The sequence below is a fragment of the Hippocampus zosterae genome, chromosome 10 (genome assembly GCF_025434085.1).
Source record: "Hippocampus zosterae strain Florida chromosome 10, ASM2543408v3, whole genome shotgun sequence".
Lineage (NCBI taxonomy): Eukaryota > Metazoa > Chordata > Actinopteri > Syngnathiformes > Syngnathidae > Hippocampus > Hippocampus zosterae.
This window is the reverse complement of record NC_067460.1, coordinates 3,083,791-3,108,896: the sequence shown is the minus strand read 5'-3', so window position 1 is coordinate 3,108,896 and position 25,106 is coordinate 3,083,791. Positions and strand designations below refer to the sequence as shown.

The 25,106-nt window shown below is 41.0% G+C and overlaps 1 protein-coding gene across 6 annotated transcripts in view; it reads left to right on the top strand.

Annotated features, from left to right (window-relative positions):
- The window catches only part of brip1 (BRCA1 interacting helicase 1), a 79,798-nt gene extending 56,073 nt beyond the window's left edge, over nt 1-23,725 (top strand). For 3 of the 6 annotated variants that reach the window (XM_052078843.1, XM_052078844.1, XM_052078842.1), the window contains 7 exons: nt 841-1,000; nt 1,419-1,540; nt 10,094-10,206; nt 10,279-10,361; nt 20,747-20,989; nt 22,993-23,076; nt 23,148-23,725. In XM_052078843.1, the coding sequence (XP_051934803.1) occupies nt 841-1,000; nt 1,419-1,540; nt 10,094-10,206; nt 10,279-10,361; nt 20,747-20,989; nt 22,993-23,076; nt 23,148-23,455 (1,113 nt within the window). In that variant the 3' untranslated portion in view covers nt 23,456-23,725. Of the gene's footprint in view, nt 1-840; nt 1,001-1,418; nt 1,541-4,185; nt 4,241-4,721; nt 4,801-5,243; nt 5,632-10,093; nt 10,207-10,278; nt 10,362-20,746; nt 20,990-22,992; nt 23,077-23,147 lie in introns of those variants that run through there. The other 3 variants (XM_052078846.1, XM_052078845.1, XM_052078847.1) reach the window with 3 other exon arrangements.
- The last annotated feature ends 1,381 nt before the right edge of the window (nt 23,726-25,106 follow it).

The window sequence follows — 25,106 nt, the reverse complement described above, 5'->3', positions numbered from 1 at the left end:
TTGAGCCAAAGGCTTAAGTCACCAATCTTATCATATACGCCCAAGAGGCTGAATTTAAAATTCCCCATGTTTGAGTGACCTCATGGGTCACCCAACTAAAATATATCCATCCATCCATCAATTTTCTGATCCGCTTATCCTAACAATGTCCATGGGGCGTCTAGAGCCGACCCCAGCTGTCTTTGGGCATTAGGTGAGGTACACCCTGAACTACGCAGGCATGAGGAGATCATGTCCACACAGGGAGGCCACAGCCGAAATCGAACCCTTCACCTCTGAACTGTGAGGCCGACGTGTTTACCAGTTGAACCACAGGTGCCAGAGCAATGTCATTTCCTCATCATCCTAAGACCTAAGCACTGTGTGTTGGTCGAAAGTATTATACTGCCTCCTGGTGGCCAAGTTACTCAAACCAGCAGTAGCTGAAATGAATTAGGTGTTTCCATTCTATTGAATAATTCCATCAAAATGTTTTGATAAAGTAATCTGTTCAATTGTTCTCTTTAAAAAAGTCCACATAACAATATGTTTTGATTCTTGATTTTACTTTACGTTAACTGTTTTGTTAAGCGCTTTGTTATAGCTGCCGCTGTTGTGAAAGCGCTATATAAATCAGGATGTATTGTATTGTATTGTATTGTATTGTTTTTGTAACAGATTAATGGCAAAATTACATTCATTTCAAGGGGTAAAGATGATTGATTTTTAAGTTCTAAGTGTGGTCACAGAATTAATTTAATTCATATCTTAGGGCACCACTGCAATGAATTCTGCTTATTAAACAAATCAATTTGACAAAGGACTGTATTTCAAAATGTGATGATACTCATATTTGTTCAGATGCTGGGTAAAATGCAGGATCGATGGAGAATCACAGGCATTTGGGAGAAACTTGAAAAACAAAAAAAAGTGATAACAGAGCCTCGTGGTGGTGGCAAAGGTGACTTTGATGAACTTCTTCAGGCTTACTACAATGCAATTAAGTCCTCTGAGAAAAGCGGTGAGTTATTGTTGTTTCCGTTCATCCCTCAAGGTGCTTTTCCATTCACACACTGCTGTATATTTGTGGTGTACACCTCACAGAAAAATCACATCACACATATATTGGCTTACAAGATGAGATGTCACAGGTAAAGTGGAACACAAATAGTGTGACATTCTTGAGGTGGACAGTGGTGTCAGCACCTTGCTCAAGGGCACCTCAACAGTAATCAGAAAGCAGACGAGCATCTCTCCAACAATGAGGTCTCATTTTCCATTTTGTGAGCAGCAAGATGCAAACCATCATGTCCTGGTTTCAAAGCTCCGGTTCTTACAAATGCTCTTCAATTTCAATCAACTTGGTTAATACAAGGACAAATCATAGCTTCAGTTATCTTGATATTGCATTTACTTCTCTCATGGTTTTAATGTCATAGATGGTGCACTCCTGCTGGCTGTTTGTCGGGGAAAAGTGAGTGAAGGTCTGGACTTCACAGATGACAATGCAAGAGCAGTGGTCACGATTGGAATTCCATTCCCAAATATTAAAAATCTCCAGGTAGGTCAGCAACTGCTGTTCATCCATGATCCATTCCGTTCCCAAATAGTGAGTGGTGTGGGAGTCCATGTGACACCGGGGAACTTTTTTTCATCAGTTTTTTTTACACTGATGGTCATAATATGGCCCAACTGTAATTGAATGATGATGGAAGCACTATTTTAAAAATGAGTGGCAGAGTAATGACTGACAGACCAGGACTGGTGTGACAGCCTCTGGCGAATGACAAATGAAGGATGATATTGCCCACCACTGATGTTTTATACATACTAGAATTATTTAGAATAAAATGTAATTGCTCATCCACTACAGTAGGTGGCGTTTTACTGTTATTAATTTCTGGCAAATTTGTAAATTTAAAATTTTCGCTGCCAGAGACTAAAAACAACATTAATAAAGTTATTCTTTATTGTAAGTAGATCTATATTTCTTTATTTTTTTCTTTAATGTTAAGGACACACTGTAATACAGAGGTGTACAATTGATTGTTTTCACTTTCCTGGGAGGTCATAACAGAAAAAGATTGCAAAACACATAACTAATGTAGAGTTCATTTTGATATGTATATGTACTTGACCTGTGACTCATGGCACATTTCAGTTTAGGGGATTTAATTTGCACTTGACCACATTTATTGATGACACCATCTGGTCATATCAGGACAACTCTTTAGCCAGCAAATCATTTTTGATACACAGAGGCGTGTTCAGAGATTGTTATCCTCTTTGCTGGGATAACCTGCAGAAGAACTCCAGGAAAATAACAATCGTGCTGTTCATACGGCAGGGTGGACTTCATGTTGCCGCACCCCACCACCTTCCAACAGCTTTGTCAGCAGAGCACTGTGCCGCTTGGACATGTTTGATGGCATGGCACCATGTCCGCTGTCCAAAATGCATCTGCCAGCAGCATGAAGCCATACAAACAAAGCTCCTCTTTCCGCCTACTTAAAATAGAAACCAGTAACCAAAACCTACTGCAAACTAAATAAAAACTGTGTATTCAGCACCTAACCTCCATTTGTATTCAGGGAGGGAGGGGTGGACGGGAGGGTGAGAGGGAGGGAGGGAGAGAGAGAGAGAGATGGAAAAAAAGTTGTATAGGGAACTGTAATAATGTGATGAAGCTGTGTAATATATGTATATGTACAGTCAAACCTCGGTTGTCGAACATCTCTGTTCTCGACCAAATCGGTTTTCGACCAAATATTTCAATTTTTTATGCCTCAGAAGCATCACTTCCTTGTGTAGTGTTCCATTGTGAGCAGACGTGTTAAATAAAGAGAGAGAGAGGGGGGGGGGGGGGGGGAGATGAAAAAAGCTGTATAGGGAACGGTAATAATGTGATGAAGCTGTGTAATATACGTATAGGTACAGTCAAACCTCGGTCGGTTGTCGAACGTCTCTGTTCTCGACCAAATCGGTTTTCTACCAAAAATTTCATGTTTTTATGCCTCGGAAGCTTCACTTCCTCATGTAGAGTTCCATTGTGAGCAGGCGTGTTAAATAAAGATTTTTTTTTTTTAAAGAGCGTGGTTTCGGTTTTCGAACAAATCGTTTTCAAACACTCTTCTGGAACGGATTATGGTCGAAAATTGATGGTATGGCTGTATATGTATATCAGCTCACAACCCAAGTGAGGATAAGTGGTTAAGAGAATGGGTGGATGGATAGAGAAAGATGGTGTTTGTCATGGGTGATAATAAAGAGGAAAGTCTGGCTATATTGATGGGGCTTGCTGCTATTCACTTGAATGGACCCTGCGAGATGTGCGGACCTTCTTATCACAATTGTCACTATTTCATTCACAGTTCCCAAAGAAATTGTAAATTATGGTAAAGTATTCTAAAACACAATAATCAGTGTACTTTTTATGGCACAGCGATGGGAGGGAGTGTCTTGTTCACTTGAAAAGCGGCAATTGCTTTTTTTGCCTGTGTGAAAGCCTACGTGCATTTTGAATTTGAAATGTCGTCACATCATACAACAGCAAGATTTTGAATTGCTGCAAAACCAGTGGCCAAGACTCGGCCGTGAAATATTCTGGCAAGACCTCGCACAACTGCCCAACTGTGGAGTTCGAATTTCATGATTGAGCGTATCACTATTGCTACAGCGGTACACTGTGAAGCTATTCTAAATTAACAGTTGTGAGAGCATGTTCAAATCTTGGCTTTGACCTTCCTGTGAAGAGTTTGCATGTTCTCCCCCGGCCTGCATTGCTCTGGGTAGTCCAGATTTTCTTTCGCATTCCAGAACCATGCAAGACATGATTTAGTGAGGACTTTAAATTTTCTTTAAAAACAAGCGGTATAGAAGATGGATGAATAAATTATTTTTGACATACTTTGTTCTGCAGTCCAATCTGTTACCAATATTATATATCTGTTACAGTACTGTTAAAATATTAATTCTTTAATATTTTGCATCAAATATTTTAGTGAAGATGAGAAACAGTGAGTATTAATCAGTATTAACCTTTTAACAGTTGGTGAGTGTTAATCATTATTAACCTTTTAAAAACAAGAAAAAATTCCCCCCCTTGGTGGTGGTGTTTTTTTTTAATGGTGCAACCATTTAGCGCCATCCACGCCTGAACCCAATGGGTATTGGGTTTTTATTTTTTTTGTAATGTTTTGGATGCAGGAGGACCTCATGCAATTCCCCACCAAGTGTCAAGCATGAAAAGGAGTCCAATGAGGTACAATCGCCAGCAGATGTCAACAGTGTCTTTAACTAGCTCGTAGACAGTACATTTTGTTAGGTAGAATAAACCCAGAGAAATAATAGGGCCTAGCGTTAAGAAGTATGCAAAGCGATTGAAAAGTTGGAAAAATACAGGCAGCTGACACTGGACGACACTCTTCAGAATTAAAAGCTACAAAGAGGTTGTCATCAGTTGATCAAAATAACAATGATGCTGAGAGCATGCATGTGCCCATGGTGCTCTTCTCCTGAGCTTTGCTGATGCGTCGGGGGCGAGCGGTGTCAAGGTAGACACACCATCGATTGAGGGGAGTCAAGCGGTCAGCATCTGACTACCTCGTCGCGCTTCTAAACCAAAGCCACGTTATTTAGGCACTGGGATATTTTTTCTTTGGGTTTTTTTGGGGGGAGGGGGTTGTGATGCTAATCCTGACTCTAATGAGTTATATTTCCCCTTTTGGATCAACTGAGAGCAGCGGAGACTTGTTCCTGAGCATCCACAAAAAGGCAAAAGCGGTAAGCACGAACTTACTCCCATACTAACTTCAGTAATTTGAAAATGAATCCTTTGATACTTGACATCAGTCTTTTTCAAATGCAGATGCTATGCTTCCTATAATCTAACATTTATTTGCCAGTACTTGTGTGTCCCATACATATGAATTATGGAAATATTAGGTTAAAGACAGTAAAGCTCAAATCACTGAATAAATTAGCAGGGAAAGCTTGGATGTCGTACAATCAGGATCAAATGACTTGTTTAAACCAGTGTAAATGTGAGTCTGAAATAGAGAAAACATCATGTGTGTGCCTGGAACAACAACAAAAAAGTTTTTGGGGGGGAAATGAAAATATTCTCATACATTAGGATGTTGATCAAGGAGCAGAATCACTCCCATTCCTCCTGTTGGCAGGGTCAGGAAAGGTGAAAACATTTTTTTCTTTACTTCACTTTGCAACATGTTTGTTTGTTTTTTTCTGTTGTATACGTCATGCAGGGAACCCCGACGTCTTGGTGATTCTGGCTGGCACCATGCTGACTGGGAGAATCTGCCTCAGTGAATGAACATTGAACATTTTTGGCACAGATTTTTATCCTTGGGTTTCTACACAAAAAAAACAACTCTCACCATGTGTTCTCGGGATGGATGTGTGCGTGCAGACACACAATCACACACACACACACACACAGATATATACACACACACACACACACATACACACAGATATAAACACGCACACACACGACTATATATCGCACAATCCTCATATATTTTGGCAAATGTTAAAATTCTAAAACGTGTTCAGTTCAGTTAAACGTGCCTATGTTCTGCTGCAGGAGACTGAAGAATGACAAATGCTAGAAATAAACTTTTGATGAAAGAAGAGAGTGTAATCTTTCTTTTCATAGGTTCCATGTTTGTACAGCATAGAACAGCAGGCCCCAACCTTTTTTGCCCTACGGGCCGGTTTAATGTCTGACAATATTTTTAGGGACTGGCCTTTCAGGTGTGGCGGATAAATGCAACAAAAAATATGATACGACCTGCATGAAAACGGTGGTATTTTCTAAAGCGCTATATAAATCAGCATGTATTGTATTGTATTGTATTGTATTGTAAACATAATAAATATGAAGCATGACACGAGGAACGTCTGAGCTGGCCGCAACACTCTGGTCGCTATGGTAATGTTTAAATTTCCCTTCAAAATAATATCCACCGCAAATACAAAGTGCATGAAAAATATGACTCCCCATCGCCGCGTAATATGAAGAGTGGGCTTGGTGCGTGGGAATCTCCCATTAAGATAAATCCAGATTTTAAGTAGGAATCCTGATACTGTCTATTAAATGCAGCCTTCTTTTTCTTGAATTTCGTAGGCTCCTCTTCTGTCTCCTGGCTGGGCATTTTCCCCTTCCCAAAGAAACTTTCCAAAGATGTCTGTTTTTTACTCATTTTGCTCGCTCCTGATTTCATTTTAGCGGTAACCTATCACGTGACCGTGAAGCCAGCAGTAAAATAAGTTATTTATTCTTTCTAAGCGGCCCGGTACCAAATGAGCCGAAGACCGGTACCGGTCCACGGCCCGGTGGTTCGGGACCGCTGGCATAGAACACAAGATTCCGTGGGCCAAAATCCTCTAGAATGGCTGGCGTTCTGGGGGCTGGCTGTGCAGCAAATGGCTAGGATTGAATGAACTAAACACTTGATTATACCTTCTTTAGGAGCACACTTTCGTAGCCTATGTCGCTCCGCTTTTCTTTGATGCCGCTCTACTTCTGCACTTCAACACTTAAGATTAAGATTAAGATTTAGAAAACCTTTATTAGTCTCGCAATGGAGAAATTCCAGATTCACAGCAGCAAAGTTATGAAAGGAAGAAGTAGAACAACAAAAAAATAGGAGCTGCTGGAAAGGTAGCCACTCTCGCGGCGCCATTTTGAAGTCAAAAATAACAAAAATAACACAAGACAACACATAGGACGGAGACAGTCGTGCAATCTTCACCACTTTTCTGCATACACTTTGTTGTCTGAAGCAGTTATAGATGAAAGAGGAGAGGATCAAAGTGTCCTTTCACAAGTGGATCAGAGACATTATGCTGAAAAATGTGCACACGTCTGCTACAAGCAAAGTTTTGAAAGCAAACACGAAGCTGTAGCGTCCATTGACGAAAAGAGATTAGTTCACTTCTCCTGTCCCACATAATCCGCTTCAAACTCCAAGCCGCGACTCCCAGCTCCAAATCCGCATCGGCACTCCGCGCCAACGCTCCTTTCTTCTCATCGTTGGCTCCTCAAGACCTCCATCCATCCAGCCGCAGACCGTTCAACAGCACCGATCTCTCCGCTGAACAAAGCGGGGCTGTGAAAAAATGCTGCCCATTACAGGCGCAAGACACAAGCGCCCCGGGACTGTCCAGCAACGACAGTCAAATGGCGCCGACATTCCTCCAGTCAAAAACAGTGCTGGTATACCCATGCTGCCGAGAAGGCGCAACCACCAAGCACAGAGTCTCCTCCTTGATGAATGTCGTGGCCAAAAAAATGCTGAAAAAGGTCCACATCAAGTCCACACGACGTAACAACAAACACAAAGTGACAAAACTTCATATCTTTTTTCAGCTGAGCACTTTGCGGTCATATTACGGCGGGACAGAAGGCAGTGAATTGAGAGTTGCTCGCCCTGTTCAAATTTGCCATGGTCTATGCGGTCCACAAAGGCTTTATGAGGAAGAGACTTTGAGGATCCACCATGTGAAGGGTCCTTCAGAGTACACAGCCTACAAAAAAGTACACAGCTAATGATGCAGTGGGTCAGCACACTCGAGTGGTACCTCTTTGAAACAACATCCATCCATTATCTGAAATCACGATGGTCACGGGTGTGATGGAGCCTATCCCAGCCGTTTTAGGACAGTCGACGGACTACACCCTTGAACTGGTCCAGTTGCAGGGCCCACAAAGAAACAAACATTCACACTCACAATCACATTGAGGGACACTTTAGATGTATACCGACCAAGCATGTTTTGGGGATGTGGGAGGAAAACTGAGTTCCCGGAGAAAACCCACGCACGCTCGTGGGGAGAACACGCAAACTCCACCCAGGAAGGTCGGTGCCTGTAATCGAACCCATGACCTCTGCGCTGTGAGGCAGATGTTCTCACCACTTGACACCACCACCTTTGAAACAACAGGCCACGTTTTTATATGAGCAAAAGTAATGGAACAGACTTTGAAATAAAATAAATGAAGTCTCTCCTTTTTTGCATCATCATTTGCTTGAAATTAATGCGTGAAGCATGTGACCCATTGAGATCGCCAAACTAAAAATTGGAATCCCAATGGTCCGGTGGTTAGCGCGTCGACCTCACAGTGCAGGGGTCATGGGTTCGATCCCAGCTCCGGCCTTTCATGCGTGGAGTTTGCATGTTCTCAGCGTGGGTTTTCTTCAGGTACTCCGGTTCCCTCCCACATTCCAAAAAACATGCATGGCAGGTTAATGGAACACTCCAAATTGTCCCCAGGTGTGAGTGTGAGCACGGATGGTTGTTCGTCTCTGTGTGCCCTGCGATTGGCTGGCAACCGGTTCAGGATGTCCCCCGGCTACTGCCCGAAGACAGCTGGGATAGGCTACAACACACCTGGCGACCCTTGTGAGGATAAAGCAGATCGGAAAATGGATGGATGTTTGGTGTTGCTCTCTTCAGTCTCATCCATAATCTGTAGAGCAGGCTCTGCAGGGTAGAAGTCTGGCTGTTGACTGTCAATCAAAACTTGACACAAACTCCTCTGTTGTTTTAACAGTGCTGCATGATGAAGGATCTACAAATAATTTTTTTTCATCTTTATATAAAATGACAAAACATTCTGTAGATTCTAATCTTCCAAATCCATTAATCATATGGGAATAATGTGATAAAAGAGCAATTTCTTTTCAACAAATGTCTGTGTTCCTTGCTCACACGGACACATCCGAATGAGTCACTCTAATGTCGATTAATTTCAGTCAGAGATGAGGCCTCTCAACAACCTCAGTGACACCAGATGCCCCAAACTGCCAGAGGGAGAGTCATGTAGCTCCAAATGCACCTCCCACTTCTCCACCACCTCCAAAGTCCAGTTTAAAATGGTCTTTAGATGTGCTTTGCTGACAGCCATCCCTAATCATGGTCTCATATATTTTTCAGGATGAACAGGTTTTAGATAGCAAGGCCAAAGCAAGCGAGTGATCACTTGACATTTCAACTAATCCCTTCTAGCTTGTGGTTTCTTGCACATTGTGAGATTTGCTCCAAGCCATAAGTGGCTTTTTCACATATGTTATCTGTCATGTTAGATTGGAATATGACAGTATACAGGCCAGGTTTCTTTGGTAGGCAGAATGCTGAAGTGGGTCAGAATTGGATTTAGATGACAGCCTCCCTCTGGGCTACTGGCATTTTGTGCAGGAGCTGTAGGTTTAGAAGTTATTCATTCATCTATTTATTTTAATTGCTCAACTGTCTCGTGGTACATGGCAAACACAAGCTTGAAGCCGGACATTTATTGAATTGTTCAAGAGAACCACTGTTTATTGATAGTGTAGGTGATTTGGTTTTGTGTTTTCCCGCAAGGCCAGGCTTATGTGGTGCTGTCAGTGCTTGAGTTCTGCTCAGTCATTGTCGTAAATTTTCAGCAAGTATTTTCATTTGGTATAACTGTTTGAACAAAGGCGAGCTGTGCTACAGTGACTTTGTTTAATGCACATGAGGGGACATGATGTACCTGTCACTTGCCTTTGGTAGCTCTGGGCGAACAAATAGTACCTGTCAAGATTAGTTATAGCTCTGTTCAGTCACCTGCCCTTCATGGCTACCCCTCAGACGGCAGATGAACTTTTCACTTGTCCATTTCAAAATGTTGATGATAACAGTGAGCATCGACAGATTCCAGTGGTTGGAAGAATGCCTGTCATTTTTGGGCAGGAATGGCTCATGACACTGAGACCTCCTCACCTTCCACCACTCAGTTTGTCATGGCATATGTCCCATACACCATCTGTAAGACAAGGTCAAACTCTCTAAAGTATTCAAGTTCATGCGATGGCTGAAGTTACTTTCAAAATAAATGGAAGAGTATCAGGCCATTGTTGTCAACACTTCTGCAAAAATCAAACATCACAAAACTCCGGGGACCTTGACAAAATACTTGAGTATGACAACCAAAAGGCAGATGAAATATTCTGAAATGTCAAATCTCAAAAGTCAATGGGGACAGTTCGACTGGATTTTGATCAAGAAGGTATCTGCCATTATCCTCATCTAATAGTTCCAATGTTTATTAAATAATGGTGTGTTGTAGGTCGAACTCAAGATGAAGTACAATGATCAGCACTCAAAGAGTAGAGGTCTTCTCCCTGGCCATCACTGGTATGAGATGCAGGCTTACCGAGCTCTAAACCAGGCCCTGGGAAGGTAAATATGCTGTTGCAATTTTATTGATTTGAACTGAAATGGAAAACAACATGTATGATTTTATGTGTTCAGGTGTATTCGTCACAGAGAAGACTGGGGTGCCCTAATCTTAGTGGATGACCGTTTCAGGAATAATCCAAATAAGTATATCAAAGGTAAGATGGTAAATTTAGATCATCTGCATTTAATATAAACCTGCTCCTGTGGTAGTTTTGGCAATCCAACAAGTACTTTAGCTGGTTGGCTTCATCCATGCCTTGTATCAGTTCTTCATGACACTTAACCAAATTATCTATGAAACAATTTCTTTCTCGGCTCTTGTGACCAATTTAGTCTGCATTATCTATGAAAATAGTGGTTTAATAGTTGTGGACCTCTGGGATTTTCTTTGAAACCCATGTTTAAATGGGATATATATATATATATATACTGTATATATATATATAATGAGCTGTCAAACGATTAAAATATTTAATCTAATTAAAAATGCAACTGTCATAATTAACTCAAATTTCATTTTTTATCGTTTCTGAATTTCCTTTTACATTTTTTGTCCTTTTTTTCCGCCATTTTAATGCTCTCATCAACATGGAATCATGAATCAGTTTTCTATGTGCCAAATGCAAATATTTACTGAAATAATTTCGATTTTGAATTTTACATGAACATTTTTCACTTGGTGCAGTTATTCACACATAATCTCTCACACAATATTACTGTCCATCAATAACGGTGAAAAAAATATTTTGTCACACAACAGCTGCTTTAACAGCTTTTTTAATGAAATCAAAACAGAGCAATATAACATTATAAAGTGCACATCTAAGGTACACTAGTACTCAGCCTATAGTGGATTTAAACCATGGTTGCATACTTCATTTTTCTCAAGTTTGCTTTGAACACAGGAGTCTGTTTCTGTATGTTTGTTGAAGAATAACGAGACACCGGACACCAGTGTTCATTATGTGCCGCTGTATTCGAAACAGCCGGCCTTACAAACAAGCACACGCACTTCCCCCGTGCTACAGGGGCAAACCATTCTGAAAGTGTGGGAGGGGGTCACTCCCCCTAACACAGTCAGGCTATGTTGATTGTGTTGGTCCTTCTTGCGCGGAAGTCTCTCTACGGTTTTGTGTAGACCTCATTTCGAATGACTACACTTGGTTCAATGACAACACTGGAGACATTTTACTTTCGCTAGGTCGCTACCATTGTAGCTCTATTTATATGGACACGGAACGCTGTAACCTTCCACACAAAATAGTTCCAAACAAGTAACAATCGCGTCAGTGGCATAGATCGTATACCTGTATGATACACACAGAGAGAAGAACAGGTAACTTTGGTCTTGTCAGTGGAGCAATCTGGCAACTTTTTCAAAGTAAAGTTTCCATTCATAAACTCTTTAAGTATCCGTTTTCGGTGTCTCGCACTGCCGTGGCTGGCAAAACAAACGTTCGTGGACCTATGCAGCGCGCTTGTTGTTTTGTTTCTGGTTTATTTATAGAAATACGTAACATCCCCTGTGATGTGTGCCGCGTTAATCTTGCGAGCAAAATTTAATCTTGTTAAAATTCATTTAAATGAATGCCAATAAAAACACGCTAAACTGACAGCTCTAAAATATATATGTACTGTATATATAGCTATATCTATATATAGATATAGATATATATTGTCAAACCACGGTTTTCGAACGTCTGGTCCGATTTGGTCGAGGACAAAAAAAATTTCTGCCTCGGGTTACGACCGAAAATCAGTTCTCGACCAAACTGAGCACACTTGAATGCACCACTCCACTCCTCTCGGCTTCCTTACACGAGGAAGTGATGCTTCCTCGGGTAAACGAGGAAGTGACGCTTCCTCGTGCAGCGTTCCATTGTGAGCAGACGTGTTCAATAAAGAGTTTTTTTAAAAAGAGCGTCCAATTTGAGCGGACGTGTTCAATAGAGACTATTTTTTAACCATCTCAGGCTCAAATTAAGTTCTTGTAACAGGTAAAGTAAAGGTACTTGGTTGTTACAAATCTGCATCACCTGCCCAGAGAGGGTTTTAAACGCATCATGTTTGTTGACATCTACGCAAATCGGACTGTTATTTCTGCATTGTGTATCAACCCCTAATCATGGCACCAAAGAAAGCAAGCGGAAGTAGTCAAGCTGGTGAAAAAAAAGAGGGAAAGAGCACACAACTATTGAATTTAAGAACGATTTGATCGGGAAATATGAACAAGTGTACGTGTGTCTGTGTTGGCTTAGGAGTTCGGCATGCCAAAATCGATGATCAGCAGCATCCTAAAAAAATAAAGACCAACTTAAAGTCACTGATGTCGCTAAAGGATCTCATGTGTTAAGAAAACAAGGGCCACAAATATTCGAGGAAGTGGAGAAACCTTTGCTTATTTTCCTAAATGAGAAACAGCGAGCAGGGGACAGTCTTAGTCAAGATACCATTTGTGGCAAAACAAGATAATTGTATGGAGATTTGTTAGTTAGCATGTTAGTCATATATTTTTGTGTTAATGCGCACTGCATCCTAATCATCCTATCAGTCTCATTCACAAAAACTATTTTAAAAATAGTGTCAGATGCGTTACCTGCATCACTGGAAGTTATTAGCGCGTAACAGTCTGAAATTGCAGCTTGCGATCAGAGCTGTTGCGATATACCATATTGGCCCGAATATAAGACAGTGTTTTTTTCATTGAAATAAGACTGAAAAGAACACAAGATGGCTGTCAGGGAGTAGGACGCACGGCTGCTGAGCTCCTCGATCACTTCGAGCAACACCGTACTTTATTAGTATTTTGACTAGTTTTATTTGTATTTAAAGGCGTTAACGAAATGCCTAAAGCACACAAAAAGTCGGTTTCACAGTTTGAAATAACCCACTCGGACGGGGAGGATCGCGCCGCAAGCGAGATTGACGGCCGGCCCGAACCCGGGGAGCCACGGGCTAATGAGGCTACAGCTAACCTATCAACGATCCTGCAAGAATTAAGGGAATTCCGGCGTGAAAGCGCCAATACACTCACCAAAATCAAGGACGAAATTAAGATGACTAACAACAGAATAGTTGACGTCGAAACGAGGATCTCGGAGACAGAAGAAAGAGTGCTGGGGCTGGAAGAGGCTACGAGGGAGCTGCTACAGCTACAAGCTACAATGCAAGATAAGATAACTGATCAAGAGGGACGTGCAAGACTGGACAATATAAGAATTCATGGAGTTGAGGAGGGGGTTGAGACCAACTCGGCAACGATGATAGTGTTTATAGAACATCTCTTTAAAGAAAACTTGAGCCTTCTCCCTCCACCGATCTGAAGATTGAGTTTTTGTCGACCACGACTATGCTCCAGAGATCCTGAGGAAACGCCGGGATACGCAGAGGCGAAGAAGGTGCTGTGGGAGAAAGGGATACGATTTCAGACTCCGTTTCCAGCGAGGATGAGAATATTCTACGAGGGGGAAACGTGCCTTTACAACTCAGCACAGGAGGCCACTTCAGACATGCTGAAGAGGGGTTTTCCCGTGGCTGTATACAAACCTCCTACCACCTGGATTGACAAAATTAAGAACAGACTGTGGCATCGGCCTGCGAGCGGTGAGGAACAACAGCTGGAAGCTCCACGTTAGGGTTTCAAGAAAAAACTGGCCGCATACAGGAGAGTGGACAATGAAAATTGTTGAAGCCTGACAAGGTGACGAGATTTTCCACTGTGGAACAACTAAGGGTTAGTTGAATTGAACGGTATTTGGGTTTATGTGTGAATATGCTGGGGCATGGGTGTAAGCATGGGTGTGTTGGTGTATACGCGAACAGCCGTACGATTGAGCAGTTATGTATGATTGCACAGGGGTGTGCGTGAGTAAGTGTATTAGTAAGCACTGTAGGAACATGTGGAAAGGTATGTAGGGAAATAGGTATGCACGAGTATGTGTGTGGGTGTGCGTACGTATATGTGAAATGCAACTAGGTGGTTATGCTTTAGAGTATACGTGAGTCAATGAGTATGTATGCCTGTTCGTGTGTGTATGTATTAGGGATGTGAATCTCAGCACTGAGGACGATTCGATACACATCTCGATCCACTGCCAGCGATACTTAAACGATACATGGAATTTTCTGGCGATACGATGCGATACGTTTCACCGTCGTCACGATGTGATACGATTCGATACACATTAAATTCAAATCAATGCGATCCGATACGATACAATGCAATTTGTTGCGATATTGTGCAATTAAACATGATGCAAATAAGAAAAAAAGCTTTTAAAAAGATGGAATTCAGTATGGTATTACAAAAAGGATACCACTTTATTCCTTATAAACAGTAGAACTTGTAAAACAACTTATTTAAGCCCTTTCACAATTGGGTTTTGTGCAAAGAAAATGTAAACAATTTGGCACCTGAGACTCACAGCTGTTGCTACAGTGTAAACACAAACAGACTATTCTCACCGAGTGTCTTATATGAAATATAATAATAATAATTCATTCATTCATTCATCTTCCTAACCGCTTGATCCTCACTAGGGTCGCGGGGGGTGCTGGAGCCAATCCCAGCTGTCTCCGGGCAGTAGGCGGGGGACACCCTGAATCGGTTGCCAGCCAATCGCAGGGCACACAGAAACGAGCAACCATCCACGCTCACACTCACACCTAGGGACAATTTAGAGCAGGCGTGTCCAAAGTCCGGCCCGCGGGCCAAATCCGGCCCGCGGTCGAATTTCATCCGGCCCTCGGCCCCTGTCATAAAATCAGTGCCGTCTGGCCCGCAGGTTGGGCGCAATGGAACACGTGTTGCATTGACTGAGGTCTCGTAGACTGGTGAGTGATGTTTCATAGAGTACTGCTTCCCTCTAGTGGCTAAATGAGTAATAGCATTCACTAAATGAGTAATAGCATTTAGACACTAGAGGGCATCACTCACGAGTTAACAAGACATCACTCCGTGTTTATATTGACTGATATGTCATATTTCAAATGATCATTGCAGTTGTGGATATGTGTATTGCTTGTTCATTTCCCCGTTGTTCGAGTCAAAGGTTTTGTGACTATTGAAAAGTCATGGTGATACATTTTATGTTTCAAATCAATCAATTTGCACTCAGGAGACTTCCGTTTAAGAAAAAGTCAAGTGAATAAGCAGTTGCATGTGATATACCCGTTTCAAATGAACCAAAAGAAATTCTTAAGATTGTTGAAATTAAAATAAAAATGGAAATGTGAAACAGACTGGCTTACTCAAATTTGTTGAACAATATTGTTGTTCAATGTAAAGAATGTCAGCCAAGGTCGGCCCCCCGACATTTTACCACATAAAATCTGGCCCCCTTGGCAAAAAGTTTGGACACCCCTGATTTAGAGTGTTCAATCAGCCTGCCATGCATATTTTTCGAATGTGGGAGGAAACCGGAGCACCCGGAGAAAACCCACGCAGGCCCGGGGAGAACATGCAAACTCCACACAGGGAGGCCGGAGCTGGAATCGAACCCGGTACCTCTGCACTGTGAAGCCGACGTGCTAACCACTGGACTACCGGGCCGCCCATAATAATAATAATTATTATATATATATATAAATCTATAGCGCGAGATGTCCACCCATCCACTGTGCAACTCTTTGCGCACTGTTCAGCGACACAGTAATCTCACTTCTCACTTTGTTGTACACATCGGGAATATGTTTGTAAGTGAACACAGACCTGTCTGGTATTTTATACCTGGGTTCCAAAACGTGCACAAGCTGTCTGAAACCCTCGTTGTCCACCACGCTAAGGCTGGAGGTCTTTGCATATGAAATAAGCAGTGGCCTTAGTTATAGCCATTGCGCGGTCACAGTGAGTTGCAAGGGGACTCCCAAAATAAGAGGCAATTTTTTTCTGATCCTGACCTGGTTTACCAAGAGTTTCTCCGGTGTCCGACGAGGAACTGGGCGGGGAAGCGGGGGAGCGGGAGGGAAACTTGTCGGTGATCTGGTGCCATCGTTTTAAGTGGGTCTGCATATTTGTGGTGCTGCCGCTGTATGGCTTCTTAGTGCGACATTCCTTGCAAATTACGGAGGTTTTATCAAGCTTTCCGTCTTTCTTTTCGAAGCCGTAGTATTTCCAAACATAAGATTTGAATGTTGCGGCTGCATTAAATATACTAGTTTCCTTGCTGCTGCTTGCGCTAACTTCCATAATGTTTCGCTAGTTGTGTACTGGACTGTATGTGACGCACGGCTACCGTCCGTATTCAACACAAAACGCAAAGCAATGATGGTGCATTCATTTGCGCCTAGGAAAGGGCAGATATGTGACGTTTAACATGAATAAAACGGCGCTTGAATCGGATTTTACCGATATCCATCAATGCATCGTGATGAATCGCGATTTCACCCGTCAATCGCGTCGTACCCAGTGAATGAGCCGATGCACTCGGATCGCGCACGTGTGCATCGATGTATCGATTAATATCGATTATTTTCCACACTCTTAGTATGTATGTGTGCATGGATGTATACATAGATATGATCGGGGATGCTTGGACTCCTATGCATAAATGTGTGTGGGAGAGCGACGATTAACAGAGGGCCCTCTACAAGGAAACTGTAGTGGAGGCTTCCCCTCCGAGCCAGCAGAAGATCCTGGCTCTTTTGGGGTCAAATTTGAGACCTCGCAGCGGGGTGTTTACTCGGCGGAACTTTCACACGTTACTGAGTTTGTTCTTCTCAGGTCTTGTTCTATTTTTATTTCCTTTTTCTTTTTCAACATGTCAGTGTTCGAGTGGAAAATGGGTCGTTTAAGCAATAGGCGTTGCTTACTTTTTGATGGAAAGTCACAAAATGCCACTTAGGTTCGCTTCGTACAATGTGAAAGGTATCCTAAATCCTATCAAGAGAAGCAAAATTCTGGGCAAAATGGTGAAAGACAAGATAGACATAATGTTTCTGCAAGAAACCCACCTAACTGACTTGGAACATTTGAAACTCAGAAGACGGGGATTTAAGCAGGTGTTTTCTGCCTCCTACGAGAAAGGACATAGGAGGGTGTGGCTACTGTTATTTCCACAAAAGTAATATTCGAGTTGTCGTCAGAAATTAAAGACAAAGAAGGGAGGTACACTATGATTGTTGGTAAAATGGAGGGATCTGTTGTGACCCTTATAAATGTTTATGCTCCACCTGGGGCATCGTGGGGGTTCTATCGACATATTTTTGACTTAATGATAACTAAGGCCCAAGGATTGGTCATATGTGGTGGTGACTTCAATATAAGATTCGATTTTAAAATGGACGTGTCACGAACATCACAGCAGCTCAATAACCCAGTGGCTGAGAAAGTGGGAAAGATGATGAAGGAGATGGGCATATGTGATGTGTGGAGAGAGCTTAACCCAACTACCAGAGATTACACTTTTTACCCAGCGCCACATAATACTTATTCAAGGATTGATTACTTTTTCATGTACAGTAAAGATCTCTGCCTTATAAGGACATGTAAAATTGGAATAATGGACCTATCAGACCATAGCCCAGTTTATTTAGATCTGCAAGTAAAATATAATAGAAGTCCATGGGCATGGAGGCTTAACTTAAATGCACTTAAGGGAAGCACGAGGGAGGAAATAAAAGAGGAAATCTCACTATTTTTGTCAGAAAATGACAACGGAGCGGTGTCCCCAATTATGGTGTGGGATGCAGGCAAGGCAGTTTTGAGAGGGAAAATTATTGCAAAATTGGCTTTGCAAAAGAAATCCGGACTGGAGAAATTGAAGAAACTCGAATACTCATTGCAGCAATTAGAGAGACAACACAAAAAAAAACGTTCGATCGGAGGTGGACCAAAAAATTAAGGCCGTTAAAAATCAGATAAAAGATATCTACGATCTAGACGTTCAGAAAAAACTTACTTTCTTAAAACAAAATTACTATGAGGCGGGTAGTAAAGCGACGAGAAACCTGGCATATAAATTAAGGAAACAACAAGCCGAGAGGGTGGTACATAAAATTAAGGATCCATGCACCACACAAATGAAACATGACTTCAAGGATATCCAGGGTTGCTTCGAAAGATACTATAAAAATCTCTATTCCCTAAGGGTCCCTGATGATGGGGGAGCTCCCGACGCTATGTTGGAGTCACTCAACCTCCCAACGGTCTCAGGAGATCAAAATGAGGTTCTCATGGCTGAAGTGACTATGGGTGAATTACAGAAGGCTATTTCCCGACTAAGGCCGAATAAATGACAGATGGATTCCCCTCCGAGTAGTACAAGGCATTTTATCGCCATTACTACTGAGAACATTCAATTGGGTCCTATCAAAAGGAGCCATACCCCCCTCTTGGAGAGAGGCGAATATTGCTTTGATACCAAAAGAGGGGAAGGACAAAACAGACTGTGCAAATTTCCGTCCAATTAGCATCTTGAACCAAGACTATAAACTTTTTACATCAATTTTAGCAAGACGTTTGGAATCGATACTTCCAGATATTGTACACTTAGATCAGACCGGCTTTATTAGGCCGAGACAGACTATGGATAACGTCAGAAGAACCCTACACATAATTGCTCATATAAAGGCACATGACTTAGAAGCCGTTTTGCTGGGATTGGATGCGGAAAAGGCTTTTGACTCAGTCAACTGGTCATATTTATATAAGGTACTACGGAGATTTAAATTCAATGACGATTTTATAAGAACTATACAGGCTATATACGAAATGCCAATAGCAAAAGTAAGGATAAAAGGAGGATCTACGGATTTTTTCAATCTAGAAAGGGGATGCCGAAAGATATATAGGGACCTCCTTGAGGCGGGCGGGATGCGACAATTCCAAGATCTTAGAAACAATTTCGGATTGAGTAATCAAGATTTCTATCGATTCTTGCAGCTGAGACATTACCTAGAGAGATCTCTACGCACAGGATGGGTCCAACAAAGTGGTTTCGGCTTAATCAAGATATTCCTACTATTTTATGGGTCAGACCCTGGAAGGGGTAATATATCGAAAATTTACAAAGAGTTACAGGTACTAAAAGGTGGGGATACAATATATATAAAGAATAAATGGGCTAAGGAGGCTGGCATTTCAATTCAACTGGAAGCATGGGAAAGAACAATAGCACAGCAATGGAAATGTACATCGGCTCTCTCTTGGAGGGAATTTGGGTGGAAGAATGTTGTCAGGTTTTTTAGAGTTCCGGCCCAAGGGACTTCACAAGGAATGAATACAACCTGTTGGAGATCCTGCGGTAATAGCAAAGCCTCACATTTTTATGTGTTTTGGGAATTCCCGGTCATCTCCAAATACTGGGAAAAGACAAGGCTGACTATGGGTAGGATTATGGAACAGTGGTCCCTCCGACCTTTGAAGCCCTGTACTTGGGACTGGAACCTGACTTCACCATTAACTTTGCTCAGAAATACACCTACAACATCTTACTGTTAGCGAGCAAAAAGGCAATCACAAGAAGATGGCTGACGACAGATCCCCCAACAGACAAAGACTGGACTAAGGTGGTTGGGGAAATTTTTAAAATGGAGAAACTGACATTTACTCTAAGAGGCGAAGAAAAATTTGAGACATTATGGGATACCTGGATAAAATTTACGGAAACCTAAGGTAGTGCTTGAACAGATAGTTGAGTTACCCTATTGGCCCAATTCCACTCAAGTTTATTTTTGTTTATTATTATCATTTTATTTTATTTCATTACTTTTCTACTCATATGGCACAGTGTTCAGGACATTGTATAGGTGGGAGGGCAGTAATTGTAACCCGTTTTACAGGGATGTCAATGTATGTATGTACTATTTTGATGCCCGGAACTGGTGTGGTTCTATGTACTCAAACACGTGACCATGTTTTTCTTTTTTCTAACTGTTTGAAAAAATTCAATAAAAAGTTTAATAACAAAAAAAGAAATAAGACTGAAAAAGTGGGGGTCGTCTTATATTCGGTGTCTAGACATTATACACATTCACAACGCGACATTATACACATTCACAACGCTAGATGGCGCCAGATATCATTGAAGCGAATGCTGAACTTGACTTCCCAGGCCAAGATGAACCCCTGCCACGAAGAATAAAATTAAAATAGCGGTAGCATGAAGAAAAATAAAAAAAATAGCGGTAACAAGGAAAAGAGAAGAAAATAATAGAAGAGATAACAGAAAATGGAGAAACGTAGTGACAATCTGAAAATTGGGTCGAAAATCGGCCAGGTTAACCGGCAGCTGAGTAGAAGTTATGATGTAATTTACATTTCAAAAACCGGAAGCCATTCATTTATAAATGTGATTGCACTTTAGAATTGAATGATGCAAAATAACATGCTCTTTCTCTCAAACATATTGTTATAACCAGTTGTTTCAGATGTACTGTGATTATTTTCTTTATAAAAATTAATTTGGTGTTCAAAAAGTCTTTTTTCAAACTTGAGTCTTGAAAAAGAGGGAATTGTCTTATAATCAAGGCCGTCTTATATTTAAGATAATAGATTTGCATGTGAACTAGTATTTTCTGATGTGCCTTTGTTTACTTTCAGGTCTGTCCAAGTGGGTACGCCAACTAGTCCAGCATCATGACACCTTCACCAGTGCCATGGAGTCCCTTGCTGCATTCTCTCAGGCACAAAAGAAGTGTTGCCTTCTGACAGACAGCCAGAACTCAATCATCTCTTTCCCAAGCAGCGCATCTGGAACCAAGGCATTCACAGGTTTACCCAAACCAGTGGATTTCCATTTTTCATCTCAAACACAAATGAATACTAAACGACATGAATTACAGGGTTAGTCCTATTTAATTTTCTTAATTCTTGATTTATAGATACAACCATTTTGTTTTGCAGATGTTTAACAATTCGCTTCCACCAGAAGAGCAACTACAAATGCCTATTACCCCTTACTGTCTATTTTAATAACTTGTGCAGTGTTTATTCATCGCCTCATAATCTTGTTCGTCAATGCATGTTTTGTATACAGGAGGTTTTCATCAGTGACGTGCGGTGAGATTCACGACTAGTGGGTCACTCCCTCCCCAGAGTGGTGGCAAAATATGAAGACAAAAAAGATTTGCTTCCTTACACTTAAACAAGTACATAAAACATGTCTCAAAGAAGGTCAAAATTGAATTTTTGAATGTTGCTTTTCAAAGCTTAAATTGTTTGAAATTGATTTCACACTGGTTCACAACGTGGTGGCAACAAAAGCAAAATATTTAATATAAGCCCAAGTTTGCTAGTTTTTAGGGAGATCTCTAAAAAAAATACCATTTGATCCAGTGTTAATTTTGGTGACTCAAAATGTTCATCACCCTTTTATTTTATTTTATTTTATTTTATTGATACGATAACTAAATTGATTGACAATTTTATCAACAAATACAAGACAAACAATTCACCGCAGTGACGAAGCCCGATCAGGAAGAGGACTCATCGGCGGGTTGGAAAAAAAAGAACCATTCCAAACACAGGATGCAGACAGCCCGTCAGTTGATCGTTCATGTTTGTCAAGGCTTCTTGGCAAGTTTTCAAGTCACACAATCCCGTATGGTGCACACTGTCTCACTCGTTGAGAATAAAAGGCAGGGAAAGCAGAAAATACATTATTATAGCACAGCCACAGAACCAGTCTTTACGTGTATACCATTGCATTTGAAAAGAACAAGTAGTTCATCGTCTTTTCCCGTCATTTGAAGCAATCCTGGTAGTTCTGGCATTGGTATCCCAGTATTCATTATTTCCTGCTTTGTTTGAAAGTCCAGCTTTGAAACTAAATCCCCCATTTTCAGGGCAAGAAATAACAGCCTGTAGAGTCGCATAACACACTTCTCTTTTTTGCACACGGGTAGGAGTACACCGTCACCTGGCTGGTGTCAGCCTATCAGGCTGCTCACTACCGCCGCCTTCCTTGAGGCAGAGGTAGTGGCTGCCTCAAGGCAAGCAATGTTCCTGTGGATTTATGTCATATCGGCTGCCCATGCCTCAACTCTCGTATCCGAAGGAGACTACATTTATTTATGCAGGAAATAAAGACTTTTCTGCGGTTTTTACTATAAAATTTGTCAAAATACATGAATAACCACACCAAAATCATAGTCCAAAGGACAAATATTAATACTTGTGTTATTTTATGACTTAGTTTCTTATGACAGTTTCTAAACTGTTTTTCATCGTTCTACATACAGTAAATAAAAATCTGCTTTCTGAATTTGATGAAGAGTTGACATCACAAGCAGTTATCCAAATACTGGATACACAAGCCTTTCATAATGACATGTAAAATGACATGCTAGCACTGTGCTCCGGGGACTTCTTATTGGTTTGGATCAAAACAAGGTTGAATTGTTTATCCAGTAAATTCAGATTAGTGGAGAGTGGTGAGTAAAAACAAACACCCTTTTACCACGGAGACACGCTTGGAGGCTGTGTGGCCCAAGATCAGTTGACTGGTTCATTAATCATTATTGGAAGGTATTTTGTGTGCCTGGGTGGGACAACAACAGACGTTGGACTGTTGCTTTTAATTAAATCACCTGGAGCTTTGTTCGAGTTATATCAAGCATTGCACCATATTTATTCCATCCATTGTTTAAAAAAAAAAAAGAACATGTCTGTTTTGGTTTTCTTCGAACCACGGTAATTTGACTTTGAGATGTGTGGTATATTCACTTAATTTCCCTTTCATAGTTTCATATTTAGTTCATATTTCGTATGTTTTCTAAAAATATGTTAATGTGTTTGTCGTTGGTGAAGAAAATAACTGTTTTTTTTATTTTTTATTTTTTTTGTAGAATGGCAGAGGATGACACACATACCACCTTCAGCGCCACTTTTACACACTCCAGCTGACAGTCCCAACCTCATTTTAAGCTCAGGTAATCATTTAAAACAAGTTTGGAAAAAGAGGAAAAAGATTTGGAAACATTTCATTTTCCCGTCTTTGCAGAGAAACAACAAATTATTTCTTTCCAAAAGAAGACAGATAATTATGTAATGGAATCATCAGCTGCAGTTGGATCGACATCACCCCAGTCAAAAACGGATCATGAATTGACTCCAACAGACAATCAAGATGAAAACAAAGATGGCAAGACGGCCCTTTTAACCCTTGGAATTTTTAAAGTGGAAGCTGAGGAAGCCAATGCCTGTGTTGAGATCGATTCACCATCCCGGATAAGTTTTGAAGCAGAGCAGCAAGACCACTTACAGGATCTTTTGGGATCTGAGGTCACCCAAGATTCTCCCTTTGACTAAGAGAGCATGATTTCAGTTGACACAGAAAACATAGAGTCACCCGACAGAGGAGAGACAAAAGTTGCAGGAGAGCATGTGAGAAACATGATCAGGCTGTCAAGATCCAGACAGAGAGCTCACCTTTCGCCTAAGAAGAACAAATAGCCTCAACAAATAAGATCAACAAATAAGTACTGATGCAAATGCATCTTGAAATGTCTTTTTTTTCTTTTTGGGTATTATTCTTGATACAATGTTTTAATACACAATAAAGTAAACATTTAACATTCATCAGTACTTTAATATACCTTTCTTATTAGCTTCCAGCACATGCACGACAGTCATCCCCAGCCTTCTGTGTAAAAAATTATTTTGAGGAGTGGTAAAAACAACCCATGAAAATCACATAGGATTAACCTAATTATTTTAAGGTAGAAAAGGAATTGTAAAAAAGGGGGACAACTACCTAAGTCACGAACAAGCGTTACCCAGAAAATTTTGCAAAATACTCAGACACTTTAAAAAAACGACGTTCGTATCCTCGCAGCTTCTTTTGATGGCTGCTGCTTCCTTTTGCGATGATAAGCTACTTAATCTTCCATTTCCTTCTTTGTGGAAGATTTTTTCCCCAAAAGCAATAATCAAAGGTTCATTGTTTTGATTTGTACATCTCTACTGTCTCCTAATTCCACAACTTTTCCCTGCATCCTTTCACCTGTACTTCTTTTGCAGCATAATCCTGACTGATCACCTACACCCGCTGCCACCTGCTGGAAATATTTTAAATGATTTACAATGCAGACAAGCCATATCCTGAGTCAAAAGTAGCATCAGACCCTTCAGCACACTTTGATGAAAAGAAAAAATAACTCGCAAAAGACGTATAAATACGTCTTGGGTAGGAAACCGTAGTGGTTTTTCAGACACATTTATACGTCATGGGGAATAAAAGACTTAATTCATGACTGTTGTCATGATTCAACACTCAACTTTTTTTAATCTAGCCTTTGTTACTCACAGAAAAAAAATGGTGTTTAACTTTTAGTTCGAAGATACGACAAGGTTGCACAAAAGCCCTGTGGTAAGTAAGAAATTGACTCAAGGAAGCCTATTGAAGTGATACTTCTCGACTGAGAGACGATCTTTGTAGTGAGGGAACTTTAGGTGCATTTTTTCAAAATCTTGTACATGCTATTTATTGTCAGATTCACTTGCACAATGAGTTTGAAAAGACATGAAACTGTTCTGAGATCATAATTTGCAGTGTACACCTGTGAGAATTTTCATTCATTCACGTCATTTTATTCTCAAGGCATTGAATGGAATGCAACTTGATTGTACAGGTTGTCTTTGAATATGATCTGTCTCTCATCCAAGCAGATGTGAAAAATTCTGCTGGTCAGGATAGCACCAACCTGGGTTGGTGTGGAAAACTCAACTATTTATGCTTCAGGTTCGATGCACTTCTCACAACAAATGTTATCATTCTTTTGGAATGCAAAACTACAACCTTTGCAGAGGTGTCTCTAGTTACAGTATGTACCTTGTATAATTAAAAGACAATTGAATAATAAAGCATTTCACCATGCGACATGATAGGCAGCTTGGCAGCTTTTTTTTTTGCACGTTTTATACTCTATGAGCCATCACCTTACAGTGGTGGAGGGGTTTG